This window comes from Heteronotia binoei, chromosome 21 (assembly GCF_032191835.1).
Source record: "Heteronotia binoei isolate CCM8104 ecotype False Entrance Well chromosome 21, APGP_CSIRO_Hbin_v1, whole genome shotgun sequence".
Lineage (NCBI taxonomy): Eukaryota > Metazoa > Chordata > Lepidosauria > Squamata > Gekkonidae > Heteronotia > Heteronotia binoei.
The window spans coordinates 22,406,347-22,426,699 of record NC_083243.1 but is presented as its reverse complement, the minus strand read 5'-3'; the positions used below and the strand labels follow the sequence as shown (position 1 = coordinate 22,426,699).

The 20,353-nt window shown below is 45.4% G+C and overlaps 1 protein-coding gene across 1 annotated transcript in view; it reads left to right on the top strand.

Moving 5' to 3' along the window:
- The window catches only part of AKT1 (AKT serine/threonine kinase 1), a 210,764-nt gene that overhangs the window by 140,534 nt on the left and 49,877 nt on the right, over nucleotides 1-20,353 (top strand). Inside the window, exons 8-9 of the mRNA XM_060263105.1 lie at nucleotides 16,101-16,169; nucleotides 18,178-18,303. Of these exons, the coding sequence (XP_060119088.1) occupies nucleotides 16,101-16,169; nucleotides 18,178-18,303 (195 nt within the window). The remainder of the gene's footprint in view (nucleotides 1-16,100; nucleotides 16,170-18,177; nucleotides 18,304-20,353) is intronic.

Genomic DNA, 20,353 nt, shown 5'->3' with positions numbered 1-20,353 from the left:
CCCCCTCAAGACCTATGTCACCATCTGGTGGCGAGGTCTTGCAATAACACAATGTCCATATCTGTAGTTGACAGGCGGCGAGTCCACGTAGCTTCAATTGTCTACCGGGGTGTACCGTCTATCTAAAAAGGTTGGAGCCACTATCTAAACTATTCAAAAATCAATTTGGAAAATATTCCAATAGGCCAAAGGTTCCTTCCTTTGAATACTACGATGCAGGGATAACAGGCATTGGCAACATTGTAGGGCATACAGTATTAAAACACAGGGTTACAATCATTGAAATAAAAGTTGAGTTCATAAAATCATTACTGCCATTTAAACCAGATAAATAACAAGAATTGATCTATAAATCACACACAATCATGACAATAATTGATTGGGAAAACACACAGGTACATTAGAGTTCATGGTTACAAGTGAATCCATATCTTAATCTTGAGTCTTCTTTTCCTCTTCTCCCCCCCTTGATAAGCTTCTTATACTGGGGTTTGAAGAGGATCTTCTTCCAGGTACCTATTGGGTATGTGAAAGTCCTAGTGGAGGGTGAACTAAAGAGTCTTCCCACCCCCCCTAGCACCCAGCGAAATCTGTCTTTATTGTTGCTAAAAGGGAGTCTTCCTGTAACCCAGCATGTAATTGGCAATGGTGCTTTTCTGCCTGTATCACTGATGGTCCATAGAGCAACAGTGGGCTTTGAGGAAAGAACCAAAAAGGAACCAAAAACATTCACACATGACAACATGGAGATGATTCTGTACCATTGTAGGGAGCAGTGAAAGCAGATCAAAAACGCATACATTCAACCATGAAGAAAGGAGTCTTAAAAAGCTATTAGTGAAGTGTCCTCCTGTCCAGAGTATGGTGACCAGTGAGCTTTTACGTCACAAGCTTACATATGTCATGTTAGGGGCCTGCACTGGGCCAGTTTGCCTATTACACTAAGCATTCAGGACTTTAGGAGGCTTTTTCCTTGTCAAGGAAGGAAAGTAACATACACAATTCAGAAAACACAACCCCAAATATACTTTGTTGCAACATAAAACTTAAAATAAAACATTGTGCACAATCCAGGAAAATGACCATAGTTTGGGGCGTCCCCCATATGATGAAAATAGTTCCACAAAGAAGAGACAAAAGAAAACTTTTGCTATAGCTTTGGAATATAATAAATTGTCAAAACAATATAAAACTTCAAAAACAAAAACTGAGGCCTCAATAGAACAATGCTAGCTAGCTTTACATGAGAGGGATCATACCCAAAATGGCAGGTGAGCTAGAGCAGAGAAATTAAAAACCTGGACATAAGTGAGGTGATCAAGTCCCACTAAATCCAGTTTTTCTCTAGGCTAGTTCAGCTAAAATGATCTCACATGTGAGCACAGATTTCAACAAAAACTTAACAAAACAAGAATTCTGAAAAGCAACATAATGGTTACACATACATAAAACAATTCTTAACAGGACTATCAACAATTAGAACTACTGAGCATGCATTAGGCTTGATTTGCAGGTCCAGATTCCCTGCACATCTATATTGAAAGAAAAGATGAACAAACTTAACAAAACAGTTACAAAACAAATCCTAGAAATCAAATTCTGGTTAATTCACCTTGACAAACACATTAAACAATTCATAAAAAGAGAAAAGTTGTAGCAGGGCATTTGTAGTACCAAGAGAAAATGCTTAGTTGTTGCAAGGGCAAGTCAAAAGAAAGACTTGAAGCACGAAAGCATATCCCTTGAAGAAGAAACCTTTTATGGAGTAAAAGGCAAAACTAGGATGATGGCACAATGCTCCAGGTTTAAGGCTTGTGCCAGAGAACGATTTTCCTCTGTGCATGCACAGAGTGCAAAGAATGTGTTGCTGGAAGGCAACATGCTGTCAGGAATACCAAGTAGACCAACATTTGAACATGATACAACAAGACTTGAATTGGGGAGCATTAATAGGCTCAGCCAACTGGTTATAGATGCAGAAATAACACAAAAGACATTTAGTAGCAAGAAGAAAATCATGATTAGAAATGAACCCTGAGGAATCTACATTAAGAATCTAATAGGTTATTGCTCATTTCCTTGAGAACATGGGAAAATAGAAAAGGGTTTTCACTCAGAAAAAGTCTAGTTCTAACAAGATATAGGTGGAGGCAGAACCATTCAGTGGTCATTATATTGCTTAAAACCAAACAAAGATACTGAGCCCACAAGTTGGGGCCTCTTAAGAACATGTGGATACTTCTTTCCACAGGCAGACTGGATTAAACTAAAATTAAAACTCAAGCTTCACCAAATAGCTAAAAGGGAAGATTGATGATGCAAATGGCATTCAGAGAGAAAATGAAGATATCAATAGTTGAAGTACATTTGAGGAATCCAAATTTCTAATGGAGACCAAGAACTTTCAGGAATTCTGCCAAAACAAGAGTGTTAGTTCTTGAGGCTTGAGAGAGAAAAAGCACAGGGAGAGGGTAATTTTACCCCAAGGAAGTGTACAGATGTCCTACACTTCTTGTAGGAACCAAAATTTGTGAGATAAAATTTTTTTAGCTCTAATGTTTAGCAAAGGGCCTATAGATTGCACAGCACTTTCCTTTTACTACAAAGCACTGGGAATGCCCAATAGACTTTGAGGAGCAATTTCCTAAAAGGGTTTCCCTTAAAATCAAAGCTACAAAACCTGAGTATAGGGGAGATTGGTACCAGTCACTAGAAAAATATTTTAAGACTTAAAAGGTACAGCAAAAATAAATAACAGAAAGAAAGCTTCTGATCTAAGAGATTTCTTAGTATTAGGGCAGTTTACAGGCAGAGGATTTTCTCTAGCAGAGAAGGATTGGCTGTAAGTAGAGCTGTGGGATGCCAGCTCCAGGCTGGAGATTTCTGAAATTTTGAATTAAATTTGAAAATCACAAGGCATGCAGTCCATTTCTTTGGACACTTATTTCCTCCAGAGGCTTAGCCTCAATGTACTGGGGAAAAGGCTATGATTTTGGGAGAGACCTCCAGGTCTCACCTGGAGACTGGCGACCTTACAAAAACACAGTAGTATGCACATCTTCCATCCAGGTATTTCTCTGGCTGGGAAGAGGCTGTCTCTGTGAGAGACTGCAATATTTAAAAAAAAGTTTGGTAATGAAAAACTTTTGAAATTATATCTTTTTGGACCCAAAATCAGAAGATGAGAATTCAAAATAGCACAAAAATACCTCAACTGTATTTCCACCCCCCCCTAGATGAAGAAGGCGGGGAGGGTTTTAACAGACAAACCAAAAATTCCTTCCCTCTTGGATGAAGTTTAGCTTAACAAAAGGCTAAAACAGACACAATGGATTTGGCCAGTACTCTCTTATCTGACCCTGATAAGTTTTTACAAAGAAAGGTGGAGGAGGAAAATAATGAGCTTTCTGCCTGGGTGGGGCTCAAAATTGTAACTCTTTTCCAGTTTCTTTAACTCAAGCTGAATTTGGCTGAGTTTATTTCAAGAGGGTCTGCATGAGATTTGCCAATCAGTACTACATTAGTTGTTGCTGGAGGTTCTCCTTTCTGTACTTTCAGATTTAAATGACAAACTTGCCCATTTGAGGTTAGCGGTCTTGTGTTGCTGTGACCTTTGAGAAGGAGAGGCAACACTTCTTACAAGACAATGAGGCTCTCTCTCTCTCAAAGACACTGAGTTGCTTGTACCTTAGGGAGACCCGAGATAAACAAAAATTTAATTTCTCAGGGCAATGCATTTAAAATTCTATCCCTTTGCTTAGTTGCTTATCAAATCTTTACTGCTACAGATTTCCATTGAGCAAGAGGGAGAACAATTAGCATTTCTTCCTGATGGCAGGAGTGCTGAGCATTTGCAATACTTTAGCCAGTTCTATTTGGGCCAATCTGCAGGCACTCTGTACAAGCTCAGAGGCTATACCATTTAACATTCATAGAACTGAGGAAATAAATATTTTTTTTTGACTTTATAAGCAAGAGAGAGAAAGATGAACTTGGGAGTTTCACAGATTTTCATTCAGCCAATTTGAAAGTTAAAACAGTTTCTTACATCTTGCTCTGAATGCTTTGAATTAACAAAAATTAGTTCAACCTCTCTTTCTCAGGTGCTTGATGCTGGCATTCTTAAAGGGTTAAACTGAAGATATTACATCAAGCTCCCATTACCCTGCAGAGAAAACTAACTCTGCAGGCTGGAACCCTTGCTGGGATTCCAGGAGATCTCCAGGCCTTACCTGGAGAAATGGCCTGGTCTAATTGTAGTCCAAGTCATTGCTTGTATGTTTTCTTATTTAGTCAAGGGAAAAGGTGCCCTTGTTACCTTTAAACCTAAATAAGGCCAGATCTCTCTGTTTTAAGAGACATTCAAGTCTAGGAGTTAGATTTTCCTTTGGGTGGGGGGAGGTTCAGAGACAAAGGAACCTTGCCTGCCCATGTGGGATTACCATTCTCTGAGTTCCACAGAATTCTGGCTTTCAAATTCCCCAAATGGGATGAGCTAAATACAGTAAATTTCTAGCCAGAAGGGCTGAGACTTGCTCATGTAGGAGTGTCTGGAGCAAGTCCTTGCTACAATGAATACCTTGTGCCATGATTGTGGAACTCTGCATAGGCTCAGAGACCACATTTCCTTCATGATTCTGGGGTAAGAGAACTGAAATAGGGACTGTTTTCTCATTTTCATGGGGGAAAGAAGTCTGGGGCTGCACAGCTGGGTTTGCCCCGCCATATTTCCTTTTATCCTGCACTTCCAGAATTTCCAGTCTCCTCTCTGTGGCCCTGCAAGACTCCAGGACATGTTGCAGGAGACTGGCAGTTTCCTTTTCTTTACTAGCTTCTAACTTTTGCTGAAGTTCCTGATTTTTCTCAGCAAGCTTTTGGATTTCTAAATCTTTTTCCTGAGTAGGATTTGTAAGTTTCCCTACCCTTTCCTTATTAGGGAAATCTTCCACAGCAGTAGCTTTGGGGAAGCTATCTCCATTTTCTGCACACCCTGTGGCATTGGGAGCCATGTGCCCTGGTGGCTTTATGGCTTCTGAAAGTGCAGCAAGTAACATATGTGTGGGCTGCTTATCAAACTGCCTCATGTCTGCTCCAGTGGCTCTAAGCTGGGACCAAGCTACCATTCTGACTTTGTCTCGAGGGGTCCACTGGGCTGAGTGGGGACAGCATCGCCTAGGAGCATAAGCCTGCTTGTATAGGGGAACCCTTGGGGCAAGCTGGGGATGGCAAGAAGAGCTGGAACCAAAGCCACTGTTTTGGAACTTCCAGTTCTTGCTCTCGTTTCCATGCCCATCCTGTTCCTGATTCCAGTAAGCAGGGTGCTGGCCTTTTCTATTTAATTGTGCTTGAGTGAGCTGTGTTTCTAAAACAGCAGCCTTCTTCTCAGATTCTTGGGCATGCTTTAAAGCATTCTCCAGTCTCCATTTGGCCTCATGGAGAGAGTGGGTTAAATTTTGTTTGTCTATTAGGTACTCATATCTCTCAGCCCTGAACCTTTCTACCTCCTTCTCATAAGTTTTTAACCTAGCTTCTGTCTTTCTAAGCTCAGAGGATACCTGTTTTTGCTGTTCTTCTCTCAATCTTGTCCTTTCTTCCTCATGAGTTTCCAGCATTTGCTTTATTTTGGCCTCATGACTCATGAGAATCTGCTCTTTCTCTGCTGCATAGGCCTGGAGCATGAGTTCCTTCTCTGCCACATGGCTTTGAAACTCCCGCTTCAGCACTGATGCATGGCTTTTAAGAGTTTGTTCTAGTTCTTGTTCCTTTAATTCTAACTGTTGCTCTTGTTTCTTAACTTGTTCCCTAAGCTGTCTGTTCACATTGGAGCTTTCCTGCAAGGCTAGGAACAGACCCCATGATGCGAAAAGATCTCTTTTTCCTGGCTTGATCTTTTTCTGAGCACATTGGTCCTCAAACGTGTCTCGAAAGAATTGGAGGGGGTCAGGGTTCTTAAAAACTCCTGCTTTCCAAGGGTTGTCTCCCTTCTTCACAAGCCACTTCTCTAGCTTGGGAAGCTCCTGTTCTTTCTTGGCCAATGCCATAGCTTACACTTTAGTTCCTCTCAAAGTCCTAACTTTACTTGCAGGGCTGGTTTTCCTGCACTGTTAGGTGCCTAACCACAGGCCACCAAAATTAACTGATGCAGGAGCCTTCCCTGGCACTTTTCCTGCTTATTGGGGAGCAAAGAACTTGCAGGACACCTCTGTGTGTCTCACAAGTAAAGGAGAGAGTTGCAGGACCTTCCTTAGTTCTCTGCAACACTAACAAATGTTTGTGGCATGGGCTTATGGCCTTGCACACATTGTTGAGCTCCTCAGGAGGGGCTTTTCTCTAGCCTCTGCCTCCAAACAAATCAAAAGTTTTAAAAGTCTCAGAGCCTGAGCTTTTCCTCTGTTGGCCCTAAGCAAAAGGGAAATTTTTCGGCTGAGAAGAGTTCCTACCTCCTCAGACCCGGGACAAATTTTTAACCCCAAAGGAGAGCTTCTTGCTCCTTCCACTAAATCCTCTTAAAGGCACAGCCAAGTGTAAGAACTAGCAGCATATTTCCAGATGCTTCCTGGCTCCTATGTGCTATTTTACACCTGGGCTGGCAACTTTACTTATGTTCCCTTTTTTTGTTTTGCCTACTGCCAATCTCTGATTGCGCTTCGGCTTGGGTTTAGGGGGCAGCGAGCCAATCCTATGATTGCGTCTCGGCCAGAAAAGGGAGCCACGAGCCGACCCAACGATCGCGTCTTCGGGCAAAAGGGAGCCACGAGCCGACCCAACGGTCGCGTCTTCGGGCAAAAGGGAGCCACGAGCCGACCCAACGGTCGCGTCTTCGGGCAGAAGGGAGCCACGAGCCGACCCAACGGTCGCGTCTTCGGGCAGAAGGGAGCCACGAGCCGACCCAACGGTCGCGTCTTCGGGCAGAAGGGAGCCACGAGCCGACCCAACGGTCGCGTCTTCGGGCAGAAAAGGGAGCCACGAGCCGACCCAACGATCGCGTCTTCGGGCAAACAAAATAAAAAGTTGCCCAGCAGTCAGATTGCAGCGGTCCTACGACCCGCCTGCCCTCCTGACTGTCGGGTGCCTTAGACTAGCCTTGGCCTAGACTCGTGTAAGGACTTGGGTGTGTGTGTGCAAGTGTCTGAGTGTGTATGTAGTGTGTGTGCATGTGTGCACTAAGCTCTAAAGAAAAGGGAGAAGGGAAGGGCGCTCTATCCAGATCTTAAACAATCCTAGCCTGTCCTGACATTCCCTCCCACGATAGACGCGTTTAGAAAGGCCTCGGGACAGCGGCCAGGCTTCACGGGACTTCCCCCTTGCATTCGATCGGGCTCAGTCCTCTTGCGAGGTGTCTGGCCTCCTCGGGGCGGCTGAGAAGTCCAACGCTGAATGATAGAAATGGGAGTAGCCCAACCCACAATTATAGATGCTCGCTAGAGCCGTTCACACAGAACTCATTCACTCAATCACTCATGCAATAGCCTCCCTAGCAAGACTGTTTGAACGGTGCAACCCTACGTCTGTCTGTATGAAGACACGCGTGTCGACTCGCGTGTGTTCCTACAAACAGGATAATGCCCAAGCTTTCTCCACCAATTTCTGTTAGGGAAACTGCTCTCAAAATAAAGTTGGGGAATTAGAGTGAGAGACAGCTAGCCCCACAACGGAATCTTTGTTATCTGTGTATACGAGGCTCAACCGATCAGAGAGTCAATGCTCAATAAAGAACTCTAATTTAATAAAATCAATTGTGGTTTATTTGAAACAATAGTTCGTTCACACAAGGTATAAAATCAATCACACATTCATACAGGTCTAGGAAAAATAGAGAGATCGATAGGGGAACATAAAGGAATTGACATACAGGGCAATACTACCTCTCGCAGACTCCAATGGAAGGCTCCGATGGCGACGAATGAGGGAATGGGGGGGTAAGGTCCCGAAACTGATCAGGAATCGGGGGTGTTACTACCCAGCGGGAATGGGGGGTTTACTGAGTAGAAGGCACACCTGTGGGTAGCTAGTCCACAGGTTATATAGAGTCACCTTAGTCCTGAGGGGATGGGAGGTGACTGGGAGTGGCAATGGGAGGTTCTGCTGATGACCAAGAAGGCTGGACTTCGGCTGGACCAATGGTGGGTCAATGGCGACACCTGATTGGGTGTGTACTTCAACCAATGAACATCACCTTCATCCTGGGCATCCTGGAAACTTCCAGGTTGCGACAGGGCCTGGGGCGGCTCCGTAGGTATCAATGTGGGAATGACTGGGTGATTGGGAGGAGATGGGATTAACTGGGAAAGGGACAATAGAGAATCAGATATGCACCTAGGTATTCCGGTGTAGACAAAAAGGCTTGATGGTATCAGGAGAGATTCTTCCTCTTTCTCAACTCTCCGGGGTGAAGACAGTTGTTTAGGAAACCACTGGGCAATCAGGATTAATAGTGGAGCCATTAATCCATTCATAAACTAAGTGGGTTGCTTGCGGGCTAGGAATGACTCAAGGTGTGTACGTGTGACTTTCCCACTAAGGAGGAATGGAGTCTCTAGCCTGGCAGGGTGTGCTTGGACAAGCTTGATTGCCTTATGCAAAAGCTTAAGCAGATGCTTGAGATGGAATCAGGAAAGCAAGATGGATTCTGCTTGTTGTTAGCCTTAGATTCATGAAGGCAGGCTGGAAACATGGTGGCCTTGCTTCTTCCACGGCAGTGGCCAAGACTGGGCACACAAGGAGCAGCTGGAGCATGTCTTCAGAGACGTAGAATGCAAAGCTGAGGCTTATGGTATCCACATAAGCCAGAAACTGCAAGCAAAGTCCACTTCTTAGAGCAGAGGTGTGAGAGTCAAATCTCCAGGCACCCTGGCAACCATGCTGGTGATCATGATGTTCACATGTATGAAAAGTAGGGGGCTTTTCCTCACAACTGGTACAAGCAGTACAAGAGAATCTGTGCTCAGGCTAACATTGATGAAAGGGCTGTCCATCTCCTCTCTCACTGTTCTAGCTCTGTTGTCATCATCGTTCTCGTCTTCCTCTGCTCCAGGTCCCGTTGATTGAACCAGTTTAGAAACGTAAGAACATAAGAGAAGCCATGTTGGATCAGAACAATGGCCCCTCCAATCCAACACTCTGTGTCACACAGTGGCCAAAAAACCAGGCACCATCAGGAGGTCCACCAGTGGGGCCAGGACACTAGAAGCCCTCCTACTGTTGCCCTTCCAAGCACCAAGAATACAGAGCATCACTGCCCCAGACAGAGAGTTCCATCAATATGCTGTGGCTAATAGCCACTGATGGACCTCTGCTCCAGATGTTTATCCGATCCCCTCTTGAATCTGTCTATGCTTGCAGCCATCACCATCTCCTGTGGCAGTGAATTCCATGTGTTTATCACCGTTTGGGTGAAGAAGTATTTCCTTTTATCCATTCTAACCCATCTACTCAGCAATTTCATTGAATGTCCACAAGTTCTCGTATTGTGAGAAAGGGAGAAAAGTACTTCTTTCTCTGCTTTCTCTATCCCATGCATAATCTTGTAACCCTCCATCAACATCTCTCCAAGCTAAAGAGCCCCAAGCATTTTAACCTTTCTTCATAGGGAAAGTGTTCCAACTCTTTAATCATTCAATTCTTTAATCATTCTTATCTGAAAAGCATGATTGTTAATTGTGGGCCTTTTTTTGTAGCAGGAACTCCTTTGCATATTAGGGCACACCTCCCTGATGTAGCCAATCCTCCAAACGCTTACAGGGCTCTTCTTACAGGGCCTACTGTAAGCTCCAGGAGGGTTGGCTACATCAGGGGGTGTGGCCTAATATGCAAAGGAGGTCTTGCTAGAATTCCTTACAGGGCTCTTAGTGCAGGGCCTACTGTAAGCTCTTGGAGGATTGGCTACATCAGGGGTGTGTGGCCTAATATGCAAAGGAGTTCCTGCTACAAAAAAAGCCCTGGTCAATTGCCTATAAGGACATTGTCTACATATCTGCTGGCTGCGTCTTGTGATAAATCAGGGGAAAGTTTCCTAGTAGATTGTGGCTGGTTACTCTTGGGACAGCCAGGCTATCCAAAGATAGTAGGGGCTTGACGAGACCAGTCTGAATCCACACCCCACGCCCACCTTCATTGCTGCTCTTCTATCACTTAGGAAACCGCTGGGAGCTGTACATTGCGGGGCAGTGTTGCTTGGGCAGGTGAATCTGTTGGGCAGATGGTGCCATCCCGCATCAAGGCCGCCCCTTGCCCGGGATGTCACAATCTCCATAATGATAACAATTCTAGAGGAGTAGCTGTGTTAGTCTATTGCAGCAAAATCAGAGAGAACTTCCATAGGACTGCCAAAAGTGGCAAAAAAAAACAACCCCTCAAAGGGTTCCATGACAGCCAGTCTCACAAAGAGGCTGGTTGCAAGACCTGTAAATTGAAACTTAATTGTGTGCCAAAATTGTGGAATCTTGCCATGTTCTGATATTTGTTAGCTGGTCAAAGCTTCATTGGAAACGAGAGAAGATAAAAGTACTGCCTCGCTGCTGTGTTTCAAGACTATTATATAAGACAACTGAACGTTGTGGAACTTTAACCATCACGTGGTCTCCTCAGGAACTGGACTGGGGATTCCCTTTAAGTGGGAAGGACTTTTCTATACATTCCCAGGACTGGAATGTTTACATACTTATTTTTGTCCTTCTTTTGCACTAAGTGTGGGTGTTTGTTTCAGGGTATGACTTGTGTAATAATTTGTATGAGAGTGATAATAGAATATTTGAATTTTTCTTAAGTTACCTTGGAAAATCTTTTCTTTGTGAGGCTGTTTGTCACGGAACCCTTTTGGGGTTTTTTTTTTTTTGCCATTCTTGGCTGTGATTCTCTATTTGGTTTGCATGGCCCTTGAAAGGGCAGCTTCTGGGAGAGCTCTCTCAGCCCCACCTACCTCATAGGGTGTCTGTTGTGGGGAGGGAAAGGGAAAGGAGATTGTAAGCTGCTCTGAGATTCAGAGTAAAGGGCGGAGTATAAATGCAATATCATCATCTTCTTCAGCAGTTGCTGTGGTGAGTGGGCAACCCAAACCCCAGGTGGGATGGGTGCAAGTGGCGACAGAGGGAGTCTGCTGGTTTTTTACCACCTCTTGGTTGACGTGGTACCGCTGTGTGTGAGCAGTCAGGGCTGCCCCCCACATCCTGGGGTCCTGGTCGGCTGTGCCTTTTGCCTGTTGGCTAAGACTGCCCCAAACATGGAGATTCTCAGAAGATAACAGAAGTGTAACTTTAAAAAGCCAATAGGGTTCGCTATTATCAGGAATTAATCTGCAGCACCAAGGAGACTCCAAATTGGAAAGAAACCTGGTTGCATCTTGTGACAACGATGCCGGGCAAAATGCATTATTATTTATGGATCTATTTATTTTTATCGTCTGCAGCATAAGCCGCATCTCCTTGTCTGGCTCTGAAACCCCAGCTGGAGCTTCTGGGCTGCAGCCCAAGCAAAACAAAACTTGAGGGCATGTCGAACCAAGCTGCTCGTTCTCGTGATGTCGGAATGTGCCTGACGCAAGGAGGCACTGGCATTTGGGGCGGGAGGAAGATGTCCACCCCTCGCTTCCCTTTGCACGTTCTGCGTTTGTGACTCGCAGCCGGGCGGGTTCGTAGGGATGAGATTTCTCGGCTGTCATCAAGGAATTGCAGCAGAAAGAGCTGAGGCGGGGACAATGTTCCCTCTAAGCTGTGGAGTCTTGTGAGCAAAAAGTCTACTTTGTGAACTACTAGCATTAAAGTTGTGAGGTACTTCATAAATTAGTGTGCTCTGGGGCCATTTTTCCTGAGTTGAGACAAAAATGTGTGAGCTTGTGACACAGCCGGGCCTAGCAGGGCCTTCTGCTGGCTGCCACCACTCTGGTAAGGGTCTGTACGGAGGGCCCAGAGCACCCAACCACCCATGTATCTTCCTTATTAATAGGTACCGCCTAATTGTGACCAAGGAGATGTGAGGACCCAAGGAGTATAAGAACAACAGTTTATTTACAGTGCTTGAAGAATAAGTAGGTGACAAAGATTTAGTGCTAAAGCGAATATGAAAACAGTAAAGGTTGGCACAAAGAAACAAAAGCCCTGACGCGTTTAACGATACAGTCTCTACTCTAATAACCAACACTCACCCCTTGCCTTGGATGAGGGATCTTTCCCCTGCTACAAGCTCTCTAGGCTACAGCCTATCTCTAGCTCAGCCTTCCAGGAAAAGAACGCACCCTGCCTGGGCTTGGCCCTTTTATATTCTCCTCCTAGGCCTCACCCCTCTCTGGGATAGTTTCCCTCCAAAACCTTGCCACCCAATCGGGGACAGAAGGTATCCTGGGAAATGTAGGCTCTTTTGTAACTCCTAGGCAGGCTTCTCTGGGCCTGCAGGGCTCGCTAGGCCCAGGATCATGACAGAGCTGGATGCTAAAAAATTATGAGCTAGCTCACACTAACTCAGCTTAGAGGGAACACTGGGGGAGGGGGAGGATAATGTTGCCTAAATAGGATGGTTACGTTCACAGCTTTTTTTTTATAGCAGGAATTCCTTTGCATATTAGGCCATACACCCCTGGTTCTCCTGGAGCTTACAGTAGGCCTTGTACTAAGAGCCCTGTAAGCTCTTGGAGGATGGGCTTCATCAGAGGTGTGTGGCCTAATATGCAAAGGAGTTCCTGCTACAAAAAAAGCCCTGGTTATGTCTCACCAGCAGTCTGTATGGGTCTAGCAGCCTGTGACCGCCAAAAGTAACCACTGAATTTCATAGGATTATCCCAGGAAGATTCAGGTTTCTCAGTGTGAGCTATGGGGCAGTGCAGTGGCCTTATCTCAGGAGCTCAACCTCACCACCCCCCAAAGTCTGATTTTGCCCTCGCATGGTGCACAGCTATATGAGTCATCCCTCAGCCATCCTAACCCCCATTGCCCCTAGCTCCTGTGCCCCCCTTAGTACCCCGCTCCTGGGTGGCAAATCCCATTTGCAGCTCAAGTTGGCATTACAGGTGTGCGTTTGGGTATTTCCGATCCAAAACTGTGCCCAAAATTCCCTGTTTAGTTTCAGATCAGATATTGCCAATCTGAAACTCCACAGGGGGTTTCAGACTCTGTTTTAGACTGGAAATACAATAATAATAATACTTTTTACTTATATCCCGCCCTCCCCGCCGAAGCAGGCTCAGGGCGGCAAATATGCAAATGCACGTCATCGTTTGCATGGCGTTGAGAGCTTCTTTTGTGTGTTGCTGGCTCCTTCACTTTGCTGGCATTTGAGCTTTGGAACTTGGTATATCCATGTTTGCGCTGATCAACACTGGCAACTCAGCAGCTATTTTGCTTGAATTTGGAGTGGAGAGGAAATGTGTGAAACGTTTCTCTGGAACATGTACCAGGCAATGTTCCCTCTAAGCTGCAGAGTCTCGTGAGCAAAAATTCTACTTTGTGAGCTACTAGCGTTAAAGTTGTGAGCTCTTGGATAAATTATTATGTTCTGGGGTCATCCTTCCTGAGCTAAGGCAAAAAATGTGTAAGCTGGAGGCTAAAAATCTGTGAGCTGGCTCACGCTAACTCAGTTTCGAGGGAACACTGGTACCAGGATACTACCTATGTATGTGTTTCTCATCATGCATTTAGGACCACCCGAAGGCTAGGAAGTGATGATGAGGGAAGGAGTAGGATCCCAGATACAAATGTTTGACGGTTAAGCTTACCAAACTGTATAGTAAGACAGAAATCATTTTTGCTTACTCAGATGATTCAAGTAGATGTTCACAAATCTTTACGAACCTCACAAGGACATGTTTCGGGATGTGTCCAGCCCTGTAGTTTGGATCCCACCTAGATTTCTGCAGGTCCAGAGATGAGAGGGCGATTTTTGTCATTCACCCCATCCCACGGGAGACCTGATTTTCTGCTAAGCTATTGTTGGGGGGGGGGAGGTCCCCCATCTCCTAGGGACGCCATTTCAGCACGTGTTTTGGGCTGTCCCAGAAGGGGGGCATCATCATAGGCTCCAAGCCTATGTACTCTTGTGTCTGGTAGAGGAAACAGGACTTTTTTTGTAGAAGAAGCCCAGCAGGAGCTCATTTGCATATTAGGACACACACCCTGACTCCAAGCCAACTGGAACTGTGTTCCTGTGCCTTCCTGCTAAAAAAAAAAACAAAAACCCTGAGAGGAAATATTTGAAAAATGAGTTTGAAATGTGTAAGTATAAGAAAACCTTTAACGTATTGGCCGGGCGTATTCTGCATGTTTGCCATTTATTTATTTATTTTGGTAGATTTATATCCTGCCCTTTCCCATAATGGGCTCAGGGTGGATTACAGACATAATAAAAAACAGTTAAAATCCAACAATAAAACAGCACAGCTCAATAAAATATAACGTAGGCAGAGTGGGCAAATTTTGCAGATTAAAACATAAATTGTGCTGTGCATACACAGAACTTTTAATAGTTGCAGAACTGAAAATCTTAAAAAACCTAATGGGTGTGCCTGCGCGTGCATGGTTTTCTTTAAAAACCAAGGTTATAGTCCACATGGTTGAGAAGTGTCAGCCGTGCCAGTCACATCTCAAAAGCCTGAAAAGAATAAGCAGTGACCCAAGTAGGCTGGCTTAGTAAATGCCTCTGGTTGCTGTGAGAAATAGGTTGCTGAACTAGATAGAGGTTTACAAGATAATGCATAGGATGGAGAAAGTAGAGAAAGAAGTACTTTTCTCACAATACAAGAACTCGTGGGCACTCAATCAAATTGCTCCGCAGTCGGGTTAGAACGGATAAAAGGAAGTACTTCTTCACCCAAAGGGTGATTAACATGTGGAATTCACTGCCACAGGAGGTGGTGGCGGCCGCAAGCATGGCCACCTTCAAGAGGAGGTTAGATAAAAATATGGAGCAGAGGTCCATCAGTGGCTATTAGCTGTGCGTGTGGGTGTATATGTGTGGGTGTGTGTGTATATATATATATATATATTTGGCTGCTGTGTGACACAGAATGTTGGACTGGATGGGCCATTGGCCTGATCTAACATGGCTTCTCTTATGTTCTTATGGACCCTTGTACTTCACAGGACATCTTACGGTTAAAGCTCTTGGCTTGCATGCAGAATGACATGAGTTCTGTCTGGAGTCCCCTGCCCAAGAGCTGTAGAGCCACTACCTAAATCCACATAAGCAGGCTTTCTTGGAAAGACAACTTGCCTGTTATTACCAGCTTCCCTTAAGTAACTGTGGTTAGAACAGAACCCTGTGGTAGACAGCTAATGCGGAAAGGGGTTTCTGAAGCTGGGCAGGAGATTGGGCTTTGGGACCTGTGTTTGAATTCCGGCTTGGGTTACAGATTCAGAGGATGGCTTCAGCTGAGCCACAAGTCGCTCAGCCCCAGTTCTCCAGCCGGCATAGTGGAAATAAGAGCAGCTGAAAATGACGGTATTGATACTTGTTCCTGAGCAGGGGTGGAATTCTAGCAGGAGCTCCTTTGCATATTAAGCCACACACCCCTGATGTAGCCAATCCTCCAAGAGCTTACAAAAAAGAACCTTTTAAGCTCTTGGAGGATTGGCTACATCAGTGGTGTGTGGCCTAATATGCAAAGGAGCTCCTGCTAGAATTCCACCCCTGCCCCTGAGCTCGTGGTCTACATGTAGGTTAATTTAGGAGGAGACATGTAGGAGATTGGGCTTTGGGACCTGTGTTTGAATTCCGGCTTGGGTTACAGATTCAGAGGATGGCTTCAGCTGAGCCACAAGTCGCTCAGCCCCAGTTCTCCAGCCGGCATAGTGGAAATAAGAGCAGCTGAAAATGACAGTATTGATACTTGTTCCTGAGCAGGGGTGGAATTCTAGCAGGAGCTCCTTTGCATATTAAGCCACACACCCCTGATGTAGCCAATCCTCCAAGAGCTTACAAAAAAGAACCTTGTAAGCTCTTGGAGGATTGGCTACATCAGTGGTGTGTGGCCTAATATGCAAAGGAGCTCCTGCTAGAATTCCACCCCTGCCCCTGAGCTCGTGGTCTACATGTAGGTTAATTTAACAAAAATACCCAACAACTTGATATTAAAGAAAATGGCACGCGTTATTTTAAAAACCCGTCTTCTTTTGCAGGCCTTAAAGTATTCCTTTCAGACGCATGACCGGCTGTGCTTTGTCATGGAGTATGCCAACGGAGGGGAGGTAAGAGCCACGTCTCTCTCTGTCAAGCGTTCTTGTGCGTTCGGCGTTTGACCTCCGTGTACTATTTTAGCGGCTCCCGAGTGCTTGGAGCGTGTCGTAGCGGGCCTCGGTGGCAGGACACGCGCTTCCCGTGAAGAGGGTCCCTAGTTCAATCCCCTGGCATCTCTCTTCGACAGCATATCGGGTAGCAAGGCCAGGGGAAGTCCCGGGACCCCTGGAGAGCCACTGCTAGTCAATACGTGGCAGTCCCGGTGGCCTGACTTGATCTAAGACGACTTTTGATGAGAAAGACAGGTGAAAGTCTCTTGAGGTGTAATCATGGCTGCAGTCCTTGTGTGCTTGCCCACTGTGAATTAGGAACCTTTGACTTGGAGGGAAACGTGTTCCGAATTACATAGAAAGATGGATTATCGTTTCTGTGTGACTGAGGGAAAGGCGAATATTCGTCCTTTGTCCCATGGCATTGTGAGTCAGCTTAAAAAGAGAGGGGGAATCTGGCTTCCTATCCTTCCAAAATGACACAGTGTTGTCTTCCCGGTGCAAACTGAGAGACTTATGGGAGTAGGGGATATGATAGTAGACACCCCTTCCTCATGCATAGCTTGACATGCGCACTGAAATTCCAGAGAGTTCCTTGGTACACCCTGGATTAGCAAGAGGGAACAAAACACACTGATGAAAAGTCAGCAGTGCGTTCTTTTCTGCCAGACTAGCTTGATCCCATCCGATCTAGGAAGCTATGAAGGGCTTGCCCTGGTTGTCTAGGGTTGCTATGCAGAGGAAAGCAATGGCAAACTTGCCTTTGTTTCTTTCTCACCTTGCAAACTCTACAGGATTGGCATAAGTCCAGGTGTAACTTGATGGCACTCTCCGCCACCAGTTTTCAAAGGCCCCAACCTGAGTGACCTAGATTTGCCCAATTTCATCAGATCTCAGAAGCTAAGCAGGGTCAACCCTGGTTAGTACTTGGATGGGAGACCACCGAAGAAGCCCAGGGTTGCTACGCAGAGGCAGCAGTGGCAAACCACCCCTATTTGTCTCTTGCCTTGAAAATCCTAATCGGTGTTCCCTCTAAGCTGAGTCAGTGTGTGCTAGCTCGCAAGTTTTTTAGCCTCCGGCTCACACATTATTGTCTTAGCTCAGGAAGGATGGCCCCAGAGCACGCTGATTGATGCAGGAGCTCACCACTTCAATGCCAGAAGCTCACGAAGCAGAATTTCTGCTCACAAGACTCCACAGCTTCGAGGGAACATTGGTCATCATAAGTCGGCTGCAGTTGGATGTCTTTTTACGCACACACTATTTTCTGGTTCATGGCTTATAATGTAGGGAGCTGGGAGGGGAAGTTTAACAAGGAACTAGTTAGGAAGTAAATCTGTTCCTCCATTTTGCTTTGTGAGTAGTTTGGGGCATGGTCTGGGTTTGCATTTTGAGTTCAGGGAGAGAAATGGCAAAGCCTAATCTTGCTTACATACGAGACTTCCGTATGCCAAAAATGAGCCCTAAGACAAACTATGGTAAGAGGTGAAGAAGATACTTTTTTTGGGGGGGGCACTGTGTGACACAGAGTGTTGGACTGGATGGGCCATTGACCTGACCCAACATGACTTCTCTTATGTTCTTATGTTCTTACTCTGTGGGCAACAGAGAACTGTACTTGGGAGCATGTGGACTTAAGAACATAAGAGAAGCCATGTTGGATCAGGCCAGTGGCCCATCCTGTCCAACACTGTGTCACACAGTGGCCAATATATGTATGTGTGTGTATGTGTACACACACACACATATATATATATACTGTGGCTAATAGCCACTGATGGACCTCTGCTCCATATTTTTATCCAATCCCCTCTTAAAGCTGGCTATGCTTGTAGTTGCCACCACCTCCTGTGGCAGTGAATTCCACATGTTAATCACCCTTTGGGTGAAGAAGTTGAGGCAGGGTTGACTTGTTTAAATTTACCACTCACACCAAGATGTGAAGCTAGCAAGTTTTGTTTCTTTGCAGCTGTTCTTCCACCTATCACGGGAGCGTGTCTTTTCTGAAGACCGGGCCCGTTTTTATGGAGCTGAGATTGTATCAGCACTGGATTACCTGCATTCAGAGAAGAATGTGGTCTACAGGGACTTAAAGGTATGTACAGGGGTGCTGACTTTCCAGAAGGTAGCCCGGTGTGGTTTTGTCTAAAATTCCATCCGTGAGGCTTGTGTTGCTAAATCTCTTTAGAGCCTGGAAAGAATAACGGTGTTTTGATTGGTGATTTTGCTCAACTCTCTGTATTATGGCGACTTCTAGAGATGCCTGCAATAAAGTGGATTCTGGTTCAGGGATACTTACGCCAAGATGGATTTTTGTTAATCTTGAAATTGTCACAAGACCCTTTGTTGTTTTGGCTGCAGAGGAATGAATGGTGATCCTTCTGGCCTGAACACCATGGAATTTGTTTCAGCACAATCTACTGGAGTAAAATAAGACCCCATGAGTCCCCACATGCACTAAAAACAGTGATGGAGGAGTGGCTTTTTTTATAGCAGGAACTCCTTTGTATATTAGGCCACACACCCCTGATGTAGCCAATCCTCCAAGAGCTTACAGGGCTCTTAGTACAGGGCCTACTGTAAACTCCAGGAGGATTGGCTACATGAGAGAGGTGTGGCCTAATATGCAAAGGAGGTCCTGCTGCAAGAGAAGGCCTGGATGAGGGTAAACATTACAAAGTACCTAGCTAGATTTAGACCCTCCCTGTTTTCACTGGAAGGCCATCTGATTAACATTCCATAGAACTGGTGTAAGTGACTCAGTATGGGAAAATGTATGTGGTGTGGGGGGGCGGGGGTTGATCAAAAGAATCGCTCCACTTGAGACAGGCTCTAGGTGTTGTGAAAACTCTGACTTCTTCTGCAAAAACCAGGTATCTGTTGTTGTTGGACAGACTGGATGATGTTTCGCCACCCTGAGATATATTGAAATCTGGCCTGAGGTTGAGAATATCATTTTTTTCATCACCTGCCTGGAGTCTTAGCAAGAAAAGCAGACTGCAAATAAACTAAATTAAGAAACACCTCCCAAATACAACTTGCTGCCAATCGGTCTTCATTACCGTCCACAAGCTGGGTACACAATAAAACCAGTGAAGTGTTCATACTACAGACCACTTTCACCATTATTGTACAGTCTTACTACACATAGAACAGAGTTAAAGCTAACATACAACTTGTACGCTAGAACTTAGACTGATTCACCACTAGGCTTGTTCTGGCATTGGAGCTCTTTTTCCCCTGACGCTTCCATCTGATTTTGCACAAGCTGCCTTGCTGCAGTGACTTGGCCCGCCCCTTTCCCGCGGCAAGCAAGATCCTCTGAAAACCGGTTTCTGCTTGCCATGGGAAAGAGGTGGGGCAAGTCACAGCAATGGGGCAGCTTGTGTGAAATCAAAGGGAAGCGTCGGGGGGGGGGGGGCGGAAAGAGCTCCGACTCCAGAACAAGCCTAGTGGGGAATTGCTCTTACTCTACCCAAATTCTTATGGCAGAGGAGAGAATTTTGGCAGCTTGTACAGTAACTCTCTGATTAATTCCAGCCAGTCACATTTCAACAACTTTCTGATCCTTAAAGAAGAAGACTGCAGATTTATACCCCGCCCTTCTCTCCGAATCAGACTCAGAGCAATTTGCAATCTCCTATATCTTGTCCCCCCACAACAGACACCCTGTGAGGTGGGTGGGGCTGAGAGAGCTCTCCCAGAAGCTGCCCTTTCAAGAGAGAGCCCTTTCAAGAGAGCTGTGGCTGACCCAAGGCCATTCCAGCAGCTGCAAGTGGAGGAATGGGGAATCAAATCTGGTTCTCCCAGATAAGAGTCCACACACTTAACCACTACACCAAACTGGCTTCCGCCCCATTTCCCTTAATGGGTTCCAATAAATGCAAATGCGCTGGCCTGTAAAATTTACACTGAAACAGTGCACATGCCAGTGTTTCAATCGAATCATCCAAATGGGGACAAAATCTGTAATTAGCTGGAATCTTCTTATATCTTGCAATCAAAATAGCTGGTTTGTGTGTGTGGGGGGGGAGGTTCATGCAATTGTCAGACTAAACTGCTGGGGAGGGAAGAGGTGTTTTCTTCTGAGTGTCAGAACAGCTTAAATAGGAGGAAGGTTTCTTAAACTGGAGGAAGGCTCCTTG